Source organism: Ursus arctos, unplaced genomic scaffold (genome assembly GCF_023065955.2).
Source record: "Ursus arctos isolate Adak ecotype North America unplaced genomic scaffold, UrsArc2.0 scaffold_16, whole genome shotgun sequence".
Classification (NCBI taxonomy): Eukaryota; Metazoa; Chordata; class Mammalia; order Carnivora; family Ursidae; genus Ursus; species Ursus arctos.
This window is the reverse complement of record NW_026622830.1, coordinates 57,761,073-57,780,985: the sequence shown is the minus strand read 5'-3', so window position 1 is coordinate 57,780,985 and position 19,913 is coordinate 57,761,073. Positions and strand designations below refer to the sequence as shown.

The 19,913-nt window shown below is 40.8% G+C and overlaps 2 protein-coding genes across 23 annotated transcripts in view; one reads left to right on the top strand and one right to left on the bottom strand.

Moving 5' to 3' along the window:
• LOC125282214 (ral guanine nucleotide dissociation stimulator-like) overlaps positions 1 to 19,913 on the bottom strand; it is a 217,593-nt gene that overhangs the window by 157,402 nt on the left and 40,278 nt on the right. The gene's annotated exons all lie outside the window — the stretch shown is intronic.
• Positions 34 to 19,913, top strand: part of LOC125282996 (ral guanine nucleotide dissociation stimulator-like) — a 601,545-nt gene continuing 581,665 nt past the window's right edge. For all 22 annotated transcript variants that reach the window (XM_057312976.1, XM_057312974.1, XM_057312968.1 and 19 more), the window contains exon 1: positions 34 to 11,009. In XM_057312976.1, coding sequence (XP_057168959.1) covers positions 10,859 to 11,009 — 151 coding nt within the window. In that variant the 5' untranslated portion in view covers positions 34 to 10,858. The remainder of the gene's footprint in view (positions 11,010 to 19,913) is intronic.

Genomic DNA, 19,913 nt, shown 5'->3' with positions numbered 1-19,913 from the left:
TTGTTTTCCTTTTCAACAATTCCTTGGCGATTCAGGGCCTTTTCTGGTTCCATACAAATTTAAGGGCTGTTTGTTCCAGTTCTTTGAAAAAAGTCATTGGTATTTTGATTGGGATAGCATGGAATATGTAGATTGCTCTAGGTAGCATAGATATTTTAATGATGTTAATTCTTCCGTTCCATGAGCATGGAATATTTTTCCATCTTTTTGTGTCTTCTTCAATGTCTTTCAAGAGCGATTTGTAGTTTCTAGAATATAGATCCTTTACATCTCTGGTTCAGTTAATTCCGAGATAATGTATGATTTTTCGTGCTATTGTAAATGGAATGGATTCCCTGATTTCTCTTTCTTCAGTCTCATTGTTCTTGTATAGAAATGCAACTGATTTCTGAGCATTGATTTTGTATCCCGCCACATTACTGAATTGCTCTATAAGTTCTAGTAGTTTGTGGGTGGAGTCTTTTGGGTTTTCCATATAGAGTATCATGTCATCTGCGAAGAGAGACAGTTTGACATCTTCTTTGCCGATTTGGAGACCTTTTATCCCTTTTTGTTGTCTGATTGCTGCTGCAAGGACTTTTAGTACTAAGTTGAAGAATAATAGTGAGAGTGGGCATCCTTGTCGCGTTCCTGACCTAAGGGAAAGGCTTCCAGCTTTTCCCCATTGAGAATGATATTCACTGTAGGCTTTTCATAGAATATGAAATTGAGGAATGTACCCTCTATTCCTACAGTCCGAAGGGTTTTAATCAGGAAAGGATGTTGTATTTTGTCAAATGCTTTTTCTGCATCAATTGAGAGGCTCATATGGTTCTTGACTCTTTTCTTGCTGATATGATCTATCACACTGATCGATTTGCAAATGTTGAACCACGCTTGCATCCCAGGGATGAATCCCACTTGGTCTTGATGGATAATCCTTTTAATGAACTGTTGCATCCTATTAGCTAGGTAGGATCTTGTTGAGAATTTTGGTGTCCAAATTCATCAGGGATATCGGTCTGTAATTCTCCTTTTTGATGGGGTCTTTGCCTGGTTGGGGGATCAAGGTAATTCTGGCCTCATAGAATGACTTTGGTAGTTTTCCTTCTATTTCTATATTTTGAAACAGCTTCAGGAGAATAGGTATTATTTCTTCTTTGAATGTTTGATAGAATTCCCTGGGGGATCCGTCAGGCCCTGGACTCATGTTTTTGGGGAGGTTTTTGATCACTGCCTCAATCTCTTCCTAATTAATCGGTCTGTTTAAGTAACCAATTTCTTCCTGTTTCAGTCTTGGTCGTTTATAGGTTTCCAGGAAGGCATCCATTTCTCCCAGGTTGTTTAATTTATTGGCATAAAGCTGTTGATAAAAAGTTTCTAATGATCCTTCCTATTTCATTGGTGTAGGTTGTGATCTCTCCCTTTTCATTCATAATTTTATTAATTTGGGTCCTTTCTCTATTCTTTTGAATAAGTCTGGCCAGCGGCTTATCGATCTTGTTGATTCTTTCAAAGAACCAGCTTCTAGTTCTGTTGATCTGCTCTGCTGTGCTCCTGGTTTCTAATTCATTGATCTCTGCTCTAATCTTGATCACCTGCCTTCTTGTCTGTGGGTTAGACCTGTTCCAGTTCCAGCTTCTTGAGGTGTGAATATAAAAACTGCATTTTAGATTTTTCTATTCTTTTGAGTGAGGCTTGGATGGCTATGTATTTTCTCCTTAGGACCACCTTTGCAGTGTCCCATAGGTTTTGGACCGATGTGTTTTCATTGTCGTTGGTCTCCATACATTGCTTAAATTGATTTTTAATTTCCTGGTTTACCCAGTCATTCCTGAGCAGGATGCTTCTTAGTTTCCAAGTGTTTGAGTTTCTTCCAAATTTTTCCTTGTGATTGAGTTCCATTCTCAAAGCATTGCAGTGTGAGAATATGCAGGGAATAATCTCAGTCTTTTGGTATCGGTTGAGACCTGTTTTGTGACCCAGTATGTGATCTATTCTGGAGAACGTTCCCTGTGCATTCGAAAAGAATGAGTATTCTGTTGTTCTGGGGTGTAGTGTTCTGTATATATCTATGAGGTCCATCTGGTCCAGTATGTCATTCAAAGTTCTTGGTTCTTTGTTGATTTTCTGCTTAGGTGATCTGTCTATTGCTGAGAGAGGAGTGTTGAGGTTCCCTACTATTAACGTATTATTATCTATATGTCTCTTTATTCTGGTTAAGAGTTGGCTTGTGTATCTAGCTGCTTCCCTGTTGGGAGCATAGATATTTATAATTGTCATATCCACTTGTTGGATACATCCTTTAAGAATAATATAGTGTCCTTCTGTATCTCTAACTATCGTCTTTAGTTTAAAATCTAATCTGTCTGATATGACAATTGCTACCCCAGCTTTCTTTTGAGGTCCATTGGCATGAAAAATGGTTTTCCGTCCCTTCACTTTCAGTCTGGATGTATCTTTAGGTTCAAGATGAGTCTCTTGTAGACAGTAAATGGATGGGTCATGTCTTTTTATCCAATCTGCAACCCTGTGGCATTTATCAGAACATTTAGGCCATTCACATTGAGAGTGATTCTTAGAGGTATGATTTTAATGAGTTCATGTTGCCTGTGAAGTATTCGTTTCTATAGATTGTAAATTTCTGTTCTGTATCACTCTTGGGGCCTTTTTACTTTTATAGAACACCCCCCCCCCTTAATATCTCATGTAGGGCTGGCTTGGTGGTTACGAATTCGGTAAGTTTCTGCCAATCCTGGAAGGTCCTTATCTCTCCATCAATTCTGAATGACAGCCTTGCTGAATAAAGGATCCTTGGCTGCATGTTCTTTTCAGATAGAGCTTTGAAAATACCCTGCCAACCCTTCCTAGCCTGCCAGGTCTCTGTAGACAGGTCTGACGTTATTCTGATATTTTTCCCTCTGTACGTAAGAATTTTCTTCCCCCTGGCCACTTTCAATACTGTATCCTTGGATCTAATATTTGTGAAATGCACTATGACGTGACGTGGTGTAGCTCTGTTGTCATTGACCTTGGGAGGGGTCCCCTCTGCCTCTTGGACATGAATGCTTGTTTCCTTTGCCAGATTAGGGAAGTTCTCAGCTACAATTTGTTCAAATATCTCTTCTAGACCTCTGTCTTTCTCCAACCCCTAGGGGATGCCGATGATTCTGACATTGGAACATTTCACTGTGTAAGTAATCTCCCGTATTCTCCATTCTTGAGATTGGATTTTTTTGCGCCAAGTTTCTGTTTTAACTTTCTCTTCTACCATCCCATCCTCTAATTCACTAATTCATTCTTCTGCCTCATTTGCCCTGGCCATCAGGGCGTCTAGTTTAGACTGCAATTAATTCATAGTATTTTTAATTTCTGCCAGATTCGCTCTCATTTCCACCCTTAGCGATTCTATATTCTTGTTAATATTTTCATTAATATTTTTTTCAAGCCTACGCATCATCTTGACCACTGTTACTCTGAACTCCATCTCTGACAATTTGTTATATCCATATCCATCATTTCTGTGGCAGAGGCCACAGTCTCTGTCTCCTTTCATTGCCAAGGGTTTCTCTTCCTCGTCATTCTGATGAGGAGAGGTTGCGGGGATGCACAGAGCCCAAATTATTAACCAGAACCCAGGTAGTGTGCACTTGTTTTATAGCGACCTTAGGGATGTGGGCTTCTTGATTTTTCAGCCTGCCTTCTGGGGGAGGGGCCTGCCGCGCTGATACTCAGGCAACCCTGTTTGGGTAGAGTCGCCCTGTCCCCTGCAAGGGATCCCCCCTTGGGGATGGGCACAACGTGAGCTGGTATTTCCGGGCTTTTGTTCTCTGGTGGCTTTCCCTGGCGGTTTTCTGTGACTCTTGTGAGAGTCAGAGCAGCAGTGGCCGTATCCTGGCCTCTTCTCAGAACAGAGAGATCACAGTCTGCTCTCCACGGAGCTCTCTTGGCCACTTTAACTTTGTTTCCGTTGCTGCTGCTAAAACCCCTACAGCATCCCGGGTTGTGTGCCCCACAGCCGCTCTCCCGGCCCTCACTTCCAGGGCTGGCACGTCTCTGTCCTTGGTGCTTCTAACACTGCCAGCTGCCACCTGTTTCCATGCACGCTCCCAGGCTCCCTGTTTCAGTGTTGTTCACGCGCTTTCTGGAGCGCCGGTTTTCAGTCTGGTCACGCGCGCTCCCGAACTCCCAAGATCAGTCCGGTTGCAGTGAGCACTCCAGAGTGCCGATTTTCAGTGTGGTTGCACGCACGCTCCCAAGCTCTCGGTTTCCAGTCTAGTTGGAGTGTGCGCTCTAGAGCTCCGGTTTTCAGTCTGGTTGCACACGGGTTCCCAGGTCTCAGTCTGCTCTCTCGCGGGTGCTGGTCCACGAGTCTGGCCAACTCCCCAATGCAGGTGGCTACTGCTTCCCAGTGCCCAAGTGTGGCGGCTCCCTCCCCCTTCCATTTATCTTCCGTTATCTGTGTGCAGATTCATGGCTCCCCGCTTCATACCTCAATACTCAGCACTGGAGATGTTCATTTGTAGAGATCCAGATGTATCTTCCTGTATCTCAGGCTGATTTCGTGGGTGTTCAGGCTGGTCTGGTAGATATCCAGCTCGACTCGGGAGCAGCTGAGAAAGGGGTCCCCTACTCCTCCGCCATCTTTTCTCCTTCCCCAGAAGAAAGGTTTATCCTAATAACATATAAACTTCCCAAGCTAAGTCGGGAATAGAAAATTGAACAAGCTACTAGCAGTGAAATGACCCAGTAATCAAAAAACTCCCACGAAACCAATGTCTTGGATCAGATGGCTTCACAGGTGAGTTCTACCAAATTCAAATAGGAGTTAATACCTACTCACCTCAAACTATTCTAAAAAACGGAAGAAGGAAAGTTTCCAAATTCGTTCTACAAAGCCAGCATTACCATGATACCAAAAGCAGATAAAGACACTACCAAAAAAGGGGGGAAAAAACCAACAGGCCAATATCTCTGAGGAACACAGATACAAAAACTGTCTACAAAATATTAGCAAACCAAATCTGATACATTAAAAAATTATTTACCACAATTAAGTAGGATTTTTCCAGCAATGCAAAGGTGTTCGATATTCACAAATCAATCAACATGATACATCACATTAACAAGAGTAAAGGATATAAACCATATGATCATTTCAAAAAAAAAAAAAAAAAAAGCATTTGACAAGGTACAGCACCCAGTGATGACAAAAATGCTCAAGAAAGTAAGATTAGAGGGAACGTACCCCAAAATAATAACAGTAACCATATATCTAAAACACACAGCTAACGTCATACTCAATGGTGAAAAACCAAAAGTTTTGCTTCTAAGATCAGAAAGAAGACAAGGATGTGCACTCCTAGCGCTTTTGTTTAATATAGTACTGCAAGTCCTGACCTCAGCAGTCAGACCAGGAAAAGAAAGAAAAGGCATCTAAATTGGTAAGGGAGAAGTAAAACTGTCACTATTCGTGTATAGCACGATAGCACGATACTATATCTAGAAAACTCTAAGGACCCTACCAAAAAAAAAAGTCACTAGAACTCATAAGTTCAGTAAAATTACAAGATGCAAAATTAATACACAGATCTGTTCCATCTCTACGCACTAAGAATGAAATAGCAGAAAGAGAAATTAAGAAAGAAATCGCATTTACAACCGCACCAACGATTAAACACACACACACACACACACACACAACACACACACACACACACACACACACACACTTGGGAATAAATTTAATGAAAGAGGCTTTAAGACCGGGACTCTGAAAACTATAAATACACTGATTTAAAGTCATGACACACACACAGAAAGTAAAGACATTCGATGTTTGTCGATTGGAAGAATTAATATTCTTAAAATGTCCATACTATCTAATCCACAGATTTAAGGCAATCCCTATCAAACACCAACAGCATTTTCCACCGAACCAGAACAGACCTAGAATCTGTATGGAATCGCAAAAAATCCTAAATATCCTGGAACATGGCTGGAAGTATCACAATTCCAAACTTTAATTTACGGTACAAACACGTAGTAATCAAAACAGTATGGTACTGGCACAAAAATAGACACACAGAGCGATAGAACAGAATAGGAAGCTCAGAAATAATTCCACAACTATATGGTCAATTAATCTTCAACAAAGGCCACAAAAGTATACAGTGGGGAAAATAAAGCCGCTTCAGCAGATGATCTTGGGGAAACTGGACAGCAACGTGCAGAAGAATGAAACTGGACCACTTTTTTTCCACCATAGACAAAAATTATCTCAAAAAGCTTAAGGACCTAAATCCATAGACCTGAAACCATAAAAATTTTAGAAGAGAGCACAGATAATTTCTCTGACATCAGCTGTAACAACACTTTTCTAGATATGTGTATATGATCCTTTTAGTGTATTACTGAATTTGGTTTGCTAATATTTTGTTGAGGATTTTTGTAAGTGTATATTAGGAATATTGGCCTGTAATGTTTTTCTTGCAGAATCCTTGTCTGGATCAGGTATCAGAAGAATTCCGGTTTTATAAAATGAGTTTGGAAGAATTCCCTCCTCCTTTATTTTTTGGAAGAATTTGAGTATTAATTCCTTTTTGAATATTTTGTAGAATTCACCTGTGAAACCATCTAGTCCTGGAGTTTTGTTTTTTGGAGGTTTTCAATTACTGATTCAACCTGCTTACTAATAATCTGTTCAGATTTTCCATTTCATCAGGATTCAGTCTTAGCAAGTTGTATGTTTCTGGGAGTTTATCAATTTCCCTTAGGCTGTCCAATTTTTTGTATATAATTGTTCAGAGTAGTTTCTTATGATCTTTGGCATTTCTCTGGTATCACTCTTTCATTTTTTATATGAGTTCTGTCTCTCCCTCTCTCTCTCTCCTTGTTTTTGGGGGTGGGGGAAATCTAGGTAAAGGCTTGTCAATTTTATTTTCAGAGAATCAGTTCTTAGTTTCGTTGGTATACTCCATTATCCTTTTAGTCCCGCTTCATTTTTCCCTGCTCTAATCTTTGTTATTTCTTTCCTTCTAATAACTTTGGCCTGATGTGTTCTCTTTCCAGTGCCTTAAGGGGTAAAGTTAGGTTGTTTGTTTGAGACTCATCTAGTTTCTTGAGGTTTCATTTATTACTAGGCATATGTGGTGTTTTAAATCCATTTATGAAACAGAAATGAACACTATATTCAGTCATAAATTAAAACAAAACTTACGTATCTTTAGAGTTCAGTAATTCATCAGTTGTGTATAACACTCAGTGCTCATCACAAAACCCAAATATATCATGAGGTTTCATGTGTCCTCACACTTTTCTTTAAGCTTCTAAAGCATATTGTAGAATTTTTTATAAATTGTAAATTTTCCGTATGAGATATGTGAGTTTGCCTGTATTTTTTTAATCCGTTGCTTTTATTGAGTTTATGGAGATGACTATGACTAATTATCCACCCTTGTCTTTGTGCAAACAATGAAAACAATTAAAGCAGTGTTTCTCAAACTTTGGTGTGCATTAGAATTGCCTGGAAGACTTGTTGATGCCAAAGGTAAATCCCACTGGATTCTGATTCAATAGTTCTCTCGAGGGCTAGAGTATTTGCATTTCTGACAAATGTGTAGGTAATGCTGCTGGCTTGGGGGCCATATTTTTGAGAAGTGTGGAATTTGTCGAGCCTCCGGGACCTTAACTATCATCTAATAATTTTTTTTATTTTTCATACACATCATAAATAAACTGTACTTTAAACTATATTATAGGCAGCTTGTGTTGAAAACATAGTGCGTTAGTACTGTTAGAATCAGAAAGGCAGTTTCTATCTAACTGAATTCTGACTACGACAAGTAAAGGGTATGGAGTCACAGGGTCAGAAGAGTTAGTGAATAAAGGATATTTGGCTGTGTTCCTAGAATATAGATGCTCCTTCCAAGTGTTCTGTATTATGGTAGCAATTGAAAACAGCAACGTGGGAGCTCTGTGACCTTGGGCTCAAACCGTTTGGATTAAGCTTGGGATTCCTAATATTTCAATGAGGTTGAACTAGAGGACAGCAACTTTCAGCTACAACATGCAGCAGTGTTAACTACAGTGATTGTGTAGCACATGACATTCTCAGGACTTACAGCTGTGGGTTGTACCTTTTGATCCCCTTCATTCAGTTTTCCCTCCCGTCACCCCGTGCCTCTGGTAACCATAAATCTGATCTCTTTTTCTATTTGTTTTTCTATTTGTTTTATGTTTTAGGGTCCACATATAAGTGAGATCATCTAGTATTTGTCTTTCTCTGCTGACTTATTTAGTATAATGTCCTCAAGGACCATCCGTGCGGTCTCAAGTGACAGGATTTCCTTATTTTTATGGCTGAATAGTATTCCATTGGATATACAGACTACATTTTCTTTATCCATTACTCTGTTGATAGATACAGGTTGTTTCCATATCTTGGCTATTGTAAATAATGCTGCTATGAACATGGGGTGGCAATACTTCTTCAACAGGCTAACTTCTTTTTTTTCAACATGTTAATCTCATTTTGTTCAGCTATGTAACCAGAAGTAGAATTGCGGGATCCTTTGGTTATTTTATTTTTTATTTTTTTTAAAGATTTTATTTATTTATTTGACTGAGATAGAGACAGCCAGTGAGAGAGGGAACACAAGCAGGGAGAGTGGGAGAGGAAGAAGCAGGCTCATAGCGGAGGAGCCTGATGTGGGGCTCGATCCCATAACGCCGGGATCACGCCCTGAGCCGAAGGCAGACGCTTAAATGCTGTGCCACCCAGGCACCCCTGAACACCTTTTTTATGTGCTGGTTGTCCATTTGTCTTCTCTGGAGAAATGTCTATTTAGGTCCTTGGTCCTTTCTTTAGTTGGTTTCTTTTTTCTTTTATATTCTTTACTTTCTTTTCTTTCTTTCTTTTTTTCGCATACAACTGAGTTGTATGAGTTATGTACATATTTTAGGTATTAATTTCTCCTCAGATACATGATTTGCAAATATTTTCCCATTCCATATGTTGCATTTTCATTTTGTTGATTATTTCTTTCACTGTGAAGAGGCTCTTGAGTGTAGTACCACTTTTTTTTTTATTTTGTTGCTTGTGCTTTTGGTGTTAGTTTTAAAATATACTTACCAAGACCAATGTCAAGTAGTTTATTCTCTATGTTTTCTTGTAGGAATTTTATGATTTCAGGTCTTCCCTGTAAGTCTTTTATCTATTTTGAGTAAATTTTTATGGATGGTGTAAGATAGGGGTCCAGTTTTGTTCTTTGACATGTGAATATCCACTTCTCCCAGCATCATTTACTGAAGAAGCTGTTTTATTTCTCTCCATTGAGAATGCCTCCCTTCTCAAAAACCGTATGTGTCTGGTTTATTTCTGGGCTCTCTCTTGTGTTCATTAGTCTATGTGTCTGTTTTTATGCCACTACCATAAGATTTTGATTTACTATAGCTTTATAATACAGTTGAAATCAGGCAGTGTGATGCCTCCAGCTTTATTCTTCTTTCTAGAGATTGTTTTGGTTATCCAAAGTCTTTCATTGTTTCATTCAAATTTTAGGATTTTTTTTTCTTACTGCAAGAAAAGTCATTGGAATCTTGATAGGAAATTCATTGAGTCTATTGGTGGCTTGGGTAATTAACATTATTTCTTGCAATTCATAAACATGCAATACCATTCAATTCATTGGTGGGTTTCTTTTTTGTATCTGTCATCAATGTCTTGTTTTCCATTAAGAGATCTTTCACCTCCATGCTCAAGTTTATTTCTAAGTATTTTGTTCTTTTTTTCCCTAACATAAATGGATTGTGTTCTTTGTATCTTTTTCCCTTATATCTTTTTCAGATAGCTTGTTGTTGGTGTATAGGAATGCTACTGCTAGTTGTACATTTATTTTCTATCCTACAACTTTACTGAATTCATTGATTAGACCTAACAGGGTTGTTTTTATAGTCTTTAGGATTTCTATATGTCACCTGCAAATAGAGACAGTTTTAACTTCTCCCTTCCCAATTTTTATGCCTATGATTTCTTTGTCTTGTCTGATGGTTCTGCTAGGACTTCGAGTACTGTATTGAATAGGAGTGTTGAGAGTGGGCACCCTTGTCTTGTTCCCCATCTTACATGACAAATTTTCAGTCTTTCACCAATGAGTATGATGTTAGCTGTGGGTTTGCCGTATGTGGCCTTTATTGTGTTGAGGTACGTTTCTTCACGATCCAATTTGTTGAGGATTTTTATCATGAATGCATGTTGTACTTTGTCAAATGCATGTCAAATGCTTTTTCTGTATCTATTGAGATATTCATATGATTTTTATCTTCCATTCTATTAATGTGATGTGTCACACAGTGATTGATTTGCATATGTTGAACCATCCTTGCACCCCCTGGACAAATCCCGGTTGATCGTGGTATATGGTCCTTTAAGATGCTGCTGAATTCAGTCTGTTAATACTTAAAGAGAATTTTTTCATCTATATTCATCGGGGACACTAGTATATAATTTTCTTTTCTTGTAGTCTTTTTATTTGGTTTTGGTATCATGGTGATACTGGCCTCTTAAAATGTGTTTGTGTGTATTCCTCTTATGTTGATATTTTTGGAAGAGTTTAAGTAGTACAGGTGTTAATTCTTCTCTTACGGCAGGTCTAGTAGTGAGGAACTCATTTAGCTTTTCTTTGTTTGGAAAAGTCTTTATCTCTCCTTTATTTCTGAAGGACAGCTTTTCCAAATAAAGCATTCTTGGCTGACAGGTTTTTTTCCAAGTGGAGATGTTTTGACCTGGAAGTTTCATTGAAGAAAGGTGACCGTGATCTTGCTGCCCTAGGCCAGAGTTTTCTGCACAGCCGTATTTCCTCTGACCCTCTAAGGAGGCATGGAAATCTGCCAGGGAACAAAGCCACACGGACAACCTCCTCACGTTAAACCCAACCCCCTGACAAGTGGTGGTGAAAGGCCAACCAGGCAGAGCAGCCTGAACAGCCAAGCAGCAGGCCCCTCCCCCAGAAGACAGACCGGAAGAACAGGTAAGTGACACGCTTATTTCCTACAGGACTGCAAAACTCCAGCGCCAGGGGAAACTAATATATTGAGGTCCAGGTGTTCCCTCAAGACTCATTTATACTTCAAGCTAAAATTTTATATTTATTTAATTTTTTTTACCTTGTTACCATCTCAAATACTGTTATTTCCCAATTTATGATTTGAAGTGGGTTTTTATATTTTCATATCTACCTTTTATACTTTTTATACCTCATACCAATCCTTTTCACACTACTCCATTTTGTTATGTATGTGAAATGTATATGTTATATATATAAGTTCCAGATTGTTTGCAATTTTGGGACATGGTGTCTTCTAAGACAGAGACCAAAAATCAATCAGGAACAGACAGATCACCCCGCCTTGTCCACCCTGAGTGCTTATAGTCTCACTGCCCCACTGTAATGACTGTTTAGGATAATCGTGGCTTTGTTTGAGTATCTGTGGTAGCTTCCGACCACTTGGAGTATTTTCTAGAGTGCGTCTTCCTTGGTTTGTGGTTGATATTTTGGACTCTGTGTATTCGCTCAACCATCCCTCAATAGAATGACTAGAAGGAGAACTCTCAACAAAGAAAAGAACCGGAGACCATGTCCTCTGCCACAGAACTAATTTTAAGGATATAAGCATGATGTCAGAGGTAGCATTCAGGATAGCAATCATAAAATCAATAGCTAGGGTAGGAAAAAGCATTAATGACAATATGTAATATATAAGGGCAGAAATGAGATCTAATCAGGCTGAACTTAAAAATGCTATGCATGCGATGCAGGCTGAATTGGACGCTCTGACAGCCAGGGTCAGTGAGGCAGCAAAGATAATAAGTGATCTAGAAGATGGGCTGATGGAAAGGAAGGAAATTGAAGAAAATAGAGAAAAACAACCCACAACACATGAAGAGAGACTTAGAGAATTTAATGGTACATTGGAAAGAACCAATATCAGGATCATTAGGACAAAGAAGGCGGTCTGGAAGGTATATTTGATCAAATCATGGCTGAGAACTTCCCAAATCTGGGGAAAGAAGCATGCATTCACGTCCAAGAGGCAGAGAGGACTCCTCCTCAAATCAATAAAAATAGTTCAACACCACGACATATAATAGTGAAGCTTGCAAATCCTAAAACCAAGGAAGCTATGCAGAGAGTAGCTAGAGGGAAGGGATTTCTTACATACGGAGGGAGGAACATCAGAATAACATCAGACCTGTCCACAGAAACCTGGCAGGCGAGAAAGGGCAGGGTAATAAATGAGAAGAAAATGGAGCCGAGTACCTTATTTAGCAATGCTATCATTCAGAATGGAAGGAGAGATAAAGAGTTTCCAGGATAGACAAACTGAAAGAACATATGACCACCAAGCCATCCCTACAAGAAATAATAAGGGGGATACTGCAGGCGAACAGATCCCGAGGGTAACAGACCAGAAAGTAACAGAGACAATCTACAGAAACAGGGATTTTAAATACAATGGCACTAAATTCATAGCTTTCAATACATATTCTGAATGTAAATGCTCTGAATGTTCCAATAAGAAGACAAACAGTAGAAGATTGGATTTTAAAAGTAAGACCTATCCGTATGTTGTCTACAGTAGACTCGGTTTGAACCTAAAGCCCCTCCAGATTGAAAGTGAAGGGATGAAGAACAATTTACCACACTAATGTACCTCAAAAGAAAGCTGGGGTAGCAATCTTCATATCAAACAGATTAGATTTTAAACTAACGGCTGTAGTAAGAGATGTAGGGGGACACCGTATCATACTTAAAGGGCCTATCCAGCAAGAAGACTTAAAAATTATAAATTTCTATGCTTCCAATGTGGGAGCAGTCAATTATATAAACCAATTAATAACCAAAGTAAAAAAACTTATCTATAAAATACGTTAATGGTGGGAGACTTCACGACTTCACTCACAACAATGGACAGATCATCTAAGCAGAAGATCAAAATAGAAACAACTTAAAAGGCATTATCACTGAGGTAAAAACACAATCCACAAGACGGGAGACCGTAGTGCAAACCATGTGTCTGAAAGGGGCTCAATATCCGGAATATACAGAGAACACATAAACTCAGCAACAAAAACCAAACCAAATGTAATGTGTCAATGTGCAAAAAAATGTGAATACACACATCCTCAAAGACACGCACATGAAAAGGAATTTGAAAAGATACTTGACTCACTAATTTTTAGGGAAATCCACATTTTATTTTATTTACTTATTTTAAAAAATATTTATTTGACAGAGACAGCGAGAGAGGGAACACAAGCAAGGGGAGTGTGAGAGGGAGAAGCAGGCTTCCCACTGAGCAGGGAGCCTGATGCGGGGCTTGATCCCAGGACCCTGGGATCATGACCTGAGCCGAAGGCAGATGCTTAATGGCTAAGCCACCCAGATGCCCCAGAAATCCACATTTAAAAAAGCAATGAAATAGCATTTTTCATCAAGTTGACTCTTCCACACACACACACACACACACACACACACAAAGAATTAGAAGAAAAGAAAAGAACAAGTGTTGGCAAAGATATGGAGAAATTAAAACCTTGTTCATTGTGTGTGGTAGGAATATTTGAGCATAGTTGTGAAATCAGTATGGTAGTTCTTAAAAAAAATTAAAATTAGACTTACCCTGTGTTCCAGTAATTCTGCTTTTGGGGTATATACCCAAATTAATTGACACCATGGTCTTGAAGATCTGTCTGAACATACATTTTCATGCCATCATTAGTCATAATAACTAAACCATGAAAACAATCCACTATCTGTCCAAGGAGAAACAGATGTTGTTTATACACACGATGGAATAAGAATGAATAATATCTCAGAAGAGGACGAAAACACTGACATATGCCACAACATGGGTGAACTTTTACATTAAGTGCATTCATAAAAATGCAAGCTTTGACTCCACTTTTGGGACCTACCCAAAGTAGATTCATAAAGACAGAAAGTAGAATGGTGTTTGCCAAGGGCTGGAATGAGGCAGTAATGGTAAGTTTCTGATTCATGGTGTAGAGTTTTAGTTTCACAAGATGAAATGAGATGTGAAGTTGGGTTAGACGGAGGTTGTAGAAAGGGTACTAATGCATTTAATACATTTAAAATGTATTCCATGAACTTAATGTACTTAATGAAATATAAACCTATAAATGGTAGATTTGTAGACGGTAGATGGTAGATTTTTGATTATGTGTATTGTACGTCAATAAAAATATTTTTTCTTTAAAAACTGCAAATACAGAGAAATGAACACAGGACAATTTAGTCTTGCCATTTTGGTGCTGCTATTTTGTCTCACCCATTTTCCTGGAGACAACTTTGATCCAACAAAATGTTCTCATTCTGTGCCCACTTAAAAGCTTAAAATCAGAATCTTCCAAAACATGAAAATTTTTTCAAAACGGTATTTTCAGAGTTAATTTAATAAGACATTTTATTCCTTGATCAATTTTTAAAAATGTAGCACAATTTAAAATTCTATTTTATCTACTTTAACTTTAATTCACTGATTTTAAAAATCAGAATCAATTTTTTATGCAAATGGCTTGGATTTTTTATCCATATCATAGTCTACTGACTGGGTTCTGCTGTTTTACATTTTGCTTATGTGTCATTATTTTTACCAAGTCAACTTTCCTGATGCCCATTATGAATATTAAAATATTTTTTGCCCAGTTTTATTGATATAATTGATCACTGTATATAATTGACACACTGTGTATGTGTAAGGTATTATGTGATAAGAACTCTCAGAATTTACTCTCTTAACACCTCTCAAACCATAGAGCGGTATCAACGGCAGTCATCATGTTGTACTGTAAATCCCTGTTATTTATCTTAAAACTGGAAGTTTGTATTTTCACCATTCACTCAATCCCTGCCCCCGCCCTCCCCTCTGTTTCTTGTTACTTTAATCTGATCTGTTCTTCTGAATTAGTTTTCCGCCTTTTCTTTTCTTTGTTTTAGATTCCACATAAAAGGGGAAAATGTCTATATATCTATCATCTATATAGTATCTATCTCCCTATATATATCTATACCTACACATGTATAGTGTTTGCCTTTCTCTGTCTCACTTGTTTCACTTGGCATAATGCCTCTAAGTCCAAAACTGTTATCACACTTAGCAGGATTTCCTTTTCTTATGGCTGATTAATATTCCATTATGTAGGTAACACTTCTTTATCCATTCACCACTAATGGGCACTGATGTTTTCCTTGTCTCAGCTATGGTAAATAAAGCTTCTTGCACATGGAAGTGCAGGTATTTCTTAGACATATTCCTTTGTTTTCTATGGAATGTTCCCAGACGTGGAGCTGCTGCACATACCGTGGTTCTGTGTTCAGTGTGTTGAGGACACTCCATACTGTTTTGCACAGTGCCGGCGCCAGTGCGCATAGGCTCCTTTGCTCCACATCCTCACCAGCATTTGTTGTCTCTTGTCGTTGTTATGACAGCTGTTCCAATTGATGTGATAGGTCATTGCGCTTTGGGCTTGCGCATACCTGCTTATCATTTGTTTATGTTCTCTGGGAAAGTGCCAGAGCACTGAACACTGTCTCTGGGGTCCAGGGGCAAGACCAGTCTCCATTAGACCTTCAGGGTCCTCGTTTGGACATACAAGGGTGGGTGCAGAATCACTCTTCTGGCTGAGGTGAGGGTGCTGGAATAGTAAAGAGGACACCATGGGAGTGGACAGAAAAAGGAGGAAAGGGAGGTTTCTGTGGTCCCTTATTCTGCCCTTGGAGCCTGGAGATCCTGCTCCTTTGCCACTCTGACTCTGGAAAGCCACTGCCTTGAGGACACCCAGATAAAAGCACCCCTTTCTTTGGTGGTGTGCCTGCCTGGGGCTGTACCACTAGAGACAGAGAACGTGATGCAGGGTGCTTCCTTGTCCGTGGTGCCTCATCAGTTCTGCTGGAGATACTGGAGAAGGAAGAGTCAGGCAGAGGCCATTGTGGTTGTCCCCTTGCCCAGAAACAGCTCGAAACTTTTAGTTGCGCTTCTCCCTACAGTCTAGCTTGTTAAAAGGGGAGGTGGGCTCCAAGATCTTCTCAGTTATTCATTCAGTAACTATACCCTAAGCACTCCCCTATGCCAGGTACCTTGGTGGACCCATGAGGAGAGCTGAAAATACCAAGAGCTCCCTGCTTTTAGGGGCTCACAGTCTAGAGATGGACAAAGCACAAACCAAAGACGTGAAAGAAAAGAGCAAGTGCTATATACGACGACTGAAGTATGTAATGAAGGAAGGCTGGGGAGTCATTGGATAGGAAAATATGAAAGGCCTCACTGAGGGTGACATTGCTGAAAACAGATTGACAAAAGGGAGCTAGACCTGCACAAGTCTGTGTGCGGTGTGTCAGAAAGAAGGGACCGCTGTTGCAGACACTCACTAACAGAGCTGGTTTGGCCAGAGGAGGTGAAAAAGGCAGCCCCCGTGGCTGGAGGGACACTAGGAGGAGAGCAGAGGGGAGGGAGGAAGGCAGGGAGAGGTGCTGAGGCCTGGGAGACTGTTACTTATCTATTGTTCCTATGTTACTGCCTTGCCCCAGTAGCCTGAATCTTAAAATGTATATATTTAATTTCTCACAGTTTTTGTGGGTGAGGAGTCCAGGCACAAATAAGCATAGTTCCCCAGGCTCAAGGTGTGTCAGAGGCTGTAGCAGTGACTGAGGCTAGACTGGCAGAGGATTTTCTCCCAAGTTGGCTCACATGATTCGGGAAGCTGTTTGGACTCAGAATCTGAGTTCCTTTGTGTCTTCTGGCCTTGGCACAGGCCAGGTTCTCTGCCATGTGTGCTTCTACACATGGCAGTTCAAAATATCTGTGCTCGATTTTTGGTTCAGAGATCAAGAAGAAAAAGGGAAAGGGAGTGAGACGCAGAACACAAGAAAAGTAACTAGGAAGTTAGAAACTCTTTGCAATTGAAACTTAGACATCACATTTCATCACATTGGCTGCATCCTATTGGTCAGAAGCCAGTAACTAACCACCTAATGGGTAGAGAGTGATGCCTATACCACAAGTCTGGATCGGTGGGAGCCACTGTGAAGGCTGCGCCCCTCATAGACAAAAATGAGGCAACTGGGGCGCCTGGGTAGCGCAGTCCTTAAGCGTCTGTCTTCGGCTCAGGGCGTGATCCTGGCGTTATGGGATCGAGCCCCACATCAGGCTCCTCCTCTAGGAGCCTGCTTCTTCCTCTCCCACTCCCCCTGCTTGTGTTCCCTCTCTCGCTGGCCGTCTCTCTCTGTCAAATAAATAAATAAAATCTTTTTTAAAAATTTTAAAAAAATGAGGCAACTGGGTCTCATTCTAAATATAATGGGAAACAATTGAACAGTTTAACTACAGAGGACAGCAATATCTGCTTCTTCGTTCATTTCCACCCCATCATAGTGCCCACATTTACACAAGGCCAAGTGGGAAAGTGTTCCAATATTACATTGTTGGAACCCAGGCCTCTGTTGAGCGGCCCTCCATGCCAAGTCCCACCCCTTCTTGTAATTCTTCCATCCTGAAAATTGTGCTTCAGATACACAGGGGACCACCCCACCCATGTTACATTATCCACATACACCTGATGATGTCTCTAAGAAGTGGATTCTAGCCTGATCCCCACTAAGCAGCTTGGGAAAGTGGGGAATATGTGAGAGACACAATGATTTAGGACTCAGAACTGGGAAAACAAAGAAAAAAGGTCTGAATTCAGTTCTGTCTCCTGAAACCTCAGACCCTGGTTACATTTCCAGAGAGTGGTGGCTATGGCATTGTTGGCTCATAGTGTACAGTTAAGGAGATGACATGGGGGAGAAAAGTAAACAGTTCATTGCCAAGAGACGGCAGAGGCCAAGGTACTGGAATCTTGAAGAAGCGACCTCACTTCCTTGGTGATAGGCCCCAATTGAACTTAGAACTCTGGTAACCAGGCACATCCATTCAAAGAAAGCCTGCTTTCCAGCTCACTTGACTCGAGACGTTCAAGAGAACAAGATGTTCTGTTGCTGTATTCCTACTTTCAGGGGCTTTGGCCCAGAAAGTCCAGAGAGAAAGACTTTCACATCATTGTAGTCGTCGTCTCAGCCCGCTTTTCCGAGCCCTCTGGACATGTGGCAGGAGACACCAACAGGTAACACAGGGCAGCTCAGAGCAGCCCACTGGAGAGCAGGCAACAACAGTGATCCTACTTCAGCAGGCCCACACCTCTTGCCCCTCACTAAGTGTGTGTGTGTATGTGTATGTGTGTGTAGAGGAGGGGGCAGAGGAAGGATGCCCTTCCTGGGCAGAAGCAAGGTGCCAGGTGTTGGAACCTGGCCCATCTTTCATGTTCACACCCCAGGTCATAGCAGGCAGGATGAGAAGCTGAGTGCTGGGGACCAAGCTCAACCACCTGTATGTTAATCATGAGCCCTAGGGTTTCATCTGGCTTCCTCTTTGTTGGATGTCTTTTCTGCTGCTCCTCTTAGCCTTAACTGGAGAACACGATTTCTAATGGGGGTGGCCCCTTGTGGCAATGTCCCGTGAGGCCACTAATGTCTCTTGGCCCCATATATATGGGGCACTGCATTTTCGGAGCTGCACCCAGGAGATCATTGATGAGCTGGTCTGTGACTTTAACTATTCCAACTCCCTAGACAAGTGTCAGGTGCACCAGACCACCCAGGATCAGTGCTGCCTGAGGTGAGAATGGGAAGAGGGTTCTCCACACCCAGGGCCCCCACACAAATATGGGGACAAACCTAGGGCCCTCCTATAGTGTTTCCACATGAGTGTCCCTCAAGCCCAACCACAAAGTAATCCCAACATCTACACCTCCACCACCAGCTATGGGATAAGGTAGGAAGACTCTTCACATATATGGGAATGGTAGAGAATATAATTAATGTTTTTTTGCAGTTTAGGGGCGTAGGTTATTTTGTTTTGTTGTGTTTTATTTTACTTTTCCCGAAGCCATGAGTGTCTTTGTACTGTTTTTATTATTTTCCCTACTCACCCAGGTATCCTGTGTAGAACCCAGCTCCACTGTCCTTGGAGAACTTGTCCAAGGCCTTATAAATCCTCACACTCAATAGGGTGATTGAACATAAAAGGAACGGTGGGATGAAGTCATTCTATATGTTTCTCTATAACGCGTCATTTCTCAGAGTACATCAAATCATTGTAGGTCCACCAGGTCACAAGCTGTGTCCTTATATGTCTTTTTGGACCTCCGTAAAGGAGGTCGTCAGCCACAGTAATTCAGCCTTTCAAGGCTGGTGGAACTTGACATGATTCAATTCTGTTGCCATTTCAGCAATGCTGCAAGGAACACTTAAGTGTCTTAACAAACATTTTTAGCTGCTAGATCTGCCAGAACATAGAACCACAGATTGGGTGGAAGGCCTCTGATGCCTCCTGGCCCAGGTAGCTGGCTCTATCTTTTCAGAGTTCCACCCAGGACATCTTTGATGAGCTGCTCCAAGGGTTCAGCTACTTCATCTCCTTTGACAAGCAGCAGGTGCATCAGGCCACCAACAACATCCAGTGCTGGTCTGGGGTGAGAATGGGTCCAAATTCATGTCCTATCTCAGGACCCACAGATGATCAGGGCAAGGCCAGAACCCACACTAGAAACAATTGGCTGCCCTGTGGCCTGCCAAGGAGGGTGGTTTCCCCTGAACCTTTCTCCCCATGTCAGGAACAGACCAGGCCTCATCAGCATGGGAGGAATGCCATGCATTCCATGCTCTGGACAGTTCTCAGGCCCAACGTCTATGATCTCAAGCAGCGTTGGAGATGCTAAGCTTCTGCTTTCTCCTGTCTGCAGTAGGGATGTTTACCGATGACTTAAAGGCATAGAGTTCTTAATAAAGGCTATTAAAAGAGAGAAATGCTATTGT